This window comes from Castor canadensis, chromosome 5 (assembly GCF_047511655.1).
Source record: "Castor canadensis chromosome 5, mCasCan1.hap1v2, whole genome shotgun sequence".
NCBI classification, from domain to species: domain Eukaryota; kingdom Metazoa; phylum Chordata; class Mammalia; order Rodentia; family Castoridae; genus Castor; species Castor canadensis.
Window position 1 is genome coordinate 155,644,344 of NC_133390.1, and position 3,533 is coordinate 155,647,876.

At 41.4% G+C, this 3,533-nt stretch overlaps 1 protein-coding gene across 1 annotated transcript; it reads right to left on the reverse strand.

Moving 5' to 3' along the window:
- Nucleotides 1–237: 237 nt before the first annotated feature.
- Nucleotides 238–2,622, reverse strand: Defb129 (defensin beta 129). The gene is made up of 2 exons (XM_020187993.1): nt 2,565–2,622; nt 238–671 (listed from the first exon to the last, which is right to left on the reverse strand). Exons 1-2 carry the CDS (start codon nt 2,620–2,622, stop codon nt 238–240), a joined length of 492 nt encoding a protein of 163 aa, XP_020043582.1.
- Between the last annotated feature and the right edge of the window lie 911 nt (nt 2,623–3,533).

Consider the following 3,533-nt stretch of genomic DNA (forward strand, 5'->3'; position numbering starts at 1 on the left):
TTCCTGGACTTGCTCTCTCTTGGACATCTAAACTTAAAATTCCATTTCTCTCTAGTTCTGCCTGCTGTAGGAGGCTGCTGTGAGAATAATATTACATAAACTATCGGTTCTTAGACAGTATTTATTGAATAACCGATGACAGAATAAACAGTTACATGTCTCATTTTATAGATCGTAGAAGTAGAGAGGAACCCGCATCAGTGTTCATCTGCTTCCTCAGGGCTCGTGGTTGATAGTCTATGGTGGTGGTGAGGGGGCACTGGAACTATCTCTGCTTTGTTTGGTGTTGCTCTTGATAAAAGTAGCAGTGTGCGTGATGTGGCTTGGCAACCTGGTGCTGCTGGTGTTGGATTTCACTGGGGAGCCATTTGGGGTAATGACAGAATTGGTGTTGAGAAAAGGGCTGGTGCTTTCGATTTTGGGGAGAGCAGGTAACATATATTTTCTTTGTACTGAAATACTAAAATTCTTGGTTTTTTTAAGCATTTCTATTAAGTCGCTATCAGGTATACGGGGCAGTTCATGTCGTAGGTAGCTTTTAATCAGCTGAGTCACTTTTGGTCCAACACAACATTTTTTCTTCTTGCACATCTGTATTTCTTTTTCATCCGCACGGCAGCTGCCTTTGCATTTCCCAAAGCCCATTAAACATCTTTTTAAGACCAAAAATTCTGCATAAGAAAGAAAACCATTGAGACAAATAAGTAGAGATAAATAAGAAAGAGTTTAACTTTTTTTTTTGTAGTACTGGGGTTTGAACTCAGGAACTCGTGCTTGCTAGACAGTTGCTCTACTGCTTGAGCCACTCCACCAGCCCAAGGAGTTTGTTAACCTTAAGGGTGGTGTTTTGGGATATTGGTGGACACCCTCGGGCAGGCCAAGCAAGAGAGTCTCTATAACCTCTGGAATTCAAAATACAGCTCTTGTTTAGTCTTCCTTCCTGGAGTAACTTTAAAAAAACAAACAAAAACAAAACAATTACTTGCTGTTAGGACAGCATTTTTGACCCCAACCTAGCATTTTAGACACTTGCAGAGCTTCTTTGTCCTATCCCTGTGGTCCCAGGAAATATCAATGAGAGTGACATCTGTCATAAAACTAATTGAAGAAAGAACTTTCAAATTTAAAAATAATATTTTTTGATTAACATGTACTAATATTACATATTGATGGGATTAAGTGTGCTATTTCAATACATACTTGTAGTATACACCGACCACATCCAGCCTCCCTCCCATTTCAGCCTCTAGTCATCACTATTCTATATTCACGTCAGTTATCTTTAAACTTCCATACGTAAAAAGAATACATAATACTTGTCTTTCTGTGTAGTTGTAATGAAAAATGAACTTTTTTATTTGCAGCAAAACGGGTGGAACTGGAGGGCATTACATTAAGTGAAATAACCCATGGAAGTAATTTTAAATGAGAATCAGAATTTTCAGAAGTGTTGCCTTCTTGCTAAACCTAGTGGTCCTGGATCTTGCTATCCTTTTTCTTTCTTTTTTTTTTTTTTTGTAAAGTGCTTTATTGTTTACAAAGGACTTTTACGTGCTTTTTTATAATAATTGTTGTGCTGGGTGAGGGTACATTGTGGCATCTACAAAAGTTCTTACAATATATCAAATATATCAAACTTGAATTTAACCCACTCCACCATTGTCCTTTATCCCCCTCCCCCATCTCTTTATCCTTGACATTTGCTAGACCTGTGGTTCCTGGGGCATGGTGTTCTGTCACTTTCAGCCTCTCTGGACACTGTGTCCCTTAAAGGTGCTTTTTTTTTTTGGCTGGCACTGGAATTTGAACTCAGGCCCTCATGCTTGCTCGGCAGGTGCTCTTACAGCTTAAGACACTCCACCAGCCCTTTTTGTGTTGGGTATTTTTGAGATAGGATCTCATGAACTATTTGCCAGGGCTGGCTTTGAACTTCGATCCTCCTGATCCAGAGATCAGCACCAGCTTGATTCTTGTATTCTAAGACAAATCTCCAAAAACAATTGTCAACCCTCTAGCTCAGTCTTTTGTGTCCCCAAATGCCCTTATGGTAGTTGGGTGGTAGTGTTCATTTCCAGGAAGACAGAGAAAAAAAGATAAGGCTCTCAAAATCTGAAAGAGTTGAAATGGAGAATATGTCTCTGAATACTAAATCCTAAGAGGAGATTTTCTTTTGAGCACAAAGGTAAGGACTTCCTCCTCCCCACACCAAGGTACAAACTGGAACCTTTGTTTTAAGAGACAGATAACTAGATTAGCAAGAGAACTGAAATGAGAGAGACTGGACTGAGTTTCAGGATGATAGGTTGGATATTTTCTTAATACACAAAAAATCCATTATTTCCCCTGTAACACCCTGGGTGTCTTGTCTTCCTTGAGCAAAGTTTAGGGGCTGGGATCAAAGTGGATGCATTAGGGATTGTGCACCCCTGTGGCAATAGGTCAGTTCTTCAGCCATCTCTTTGGACAGCTCATCTTTCAGAATCTCTTTGGGTTCCTATAGTCATGAGCAGTCAGATCCCTGCTTCCTCACACCAACCCCTCTTAAATCCACAAGTCCACATTACCTGAATTCACCTGGTACTGTAGCACGAGGCTGGCAAAGACAGGAAAGATGAGCTTCATGGCTGGGTGCCAGAGAGGCAGCCTGGCATCTGGGTTGGTGTTCTTGAGCTCCAGCCTTTATTGGCCTCTTCATGGCCTCAGGCCATAAGCAATGAAGTGCAGTCCGAGATGGGGGGTGTGTTGCTCAGGGGAGTTGTGTTTTCTCTGATTCTGTTTGGTAAGTTTCTCCTGAGCACCTGTAGGCACCCTTGCCCTTCATCCTGGGGAAACACAAGATATCTGAGATATATCTTTGGCACCCCCACTCCCCCTCCCCTTCCTCCTACTCCTCTTCCTCTCTTCTCTTTCTCAGTGCTGGGGATCGAACCCAGGGCCTTGCACATACTAGGCAAGTGCTCTACCACTGAACTACATCACCATTCTACACTTTGTCTTCTTAATGTTGGAGCAGGGCAAGTTCTATGTTTGATCTACCATTTGTCAACCCAACTGTGGCCTAGGCATTTAGTACATGAAAATCTGAAGGACAAGATGAAGCTAGAGGCTCTGTCTTTTTTGCTCTGATATCTCCAATGGCCAGTATGGGTACTGGATCTAGGTTCAAACTTGGCATGTTCATTGAATTTGTTTGTGGGAAGCAGCTCATGGCATCACTTTCGCTTTTGAGTTTACATGACTCCCACATCCAATGGAAGCAGTAATTTTATAATATGCTGTTTTGATTCCTTGGACATAGTTGGTGGATCCAGGGGTAACTATGGAACCAAGCCTGCCAATCAGATGCTCACCTCTGTCAATTTTTAACCTTTTCTAAGAAATTCCAGTTATGAAGAGCATTAGCACTGACTATAATCAATTCTTCAAGTTCCAAGTGCACTCTTGGGTCTTTCTACCTGCAATCTGAATCTGCTGAGGATTTTACTAGCTAGAATAAGCATCTTTCCAAAAACTCCATCTGTTTTATTTAAGCA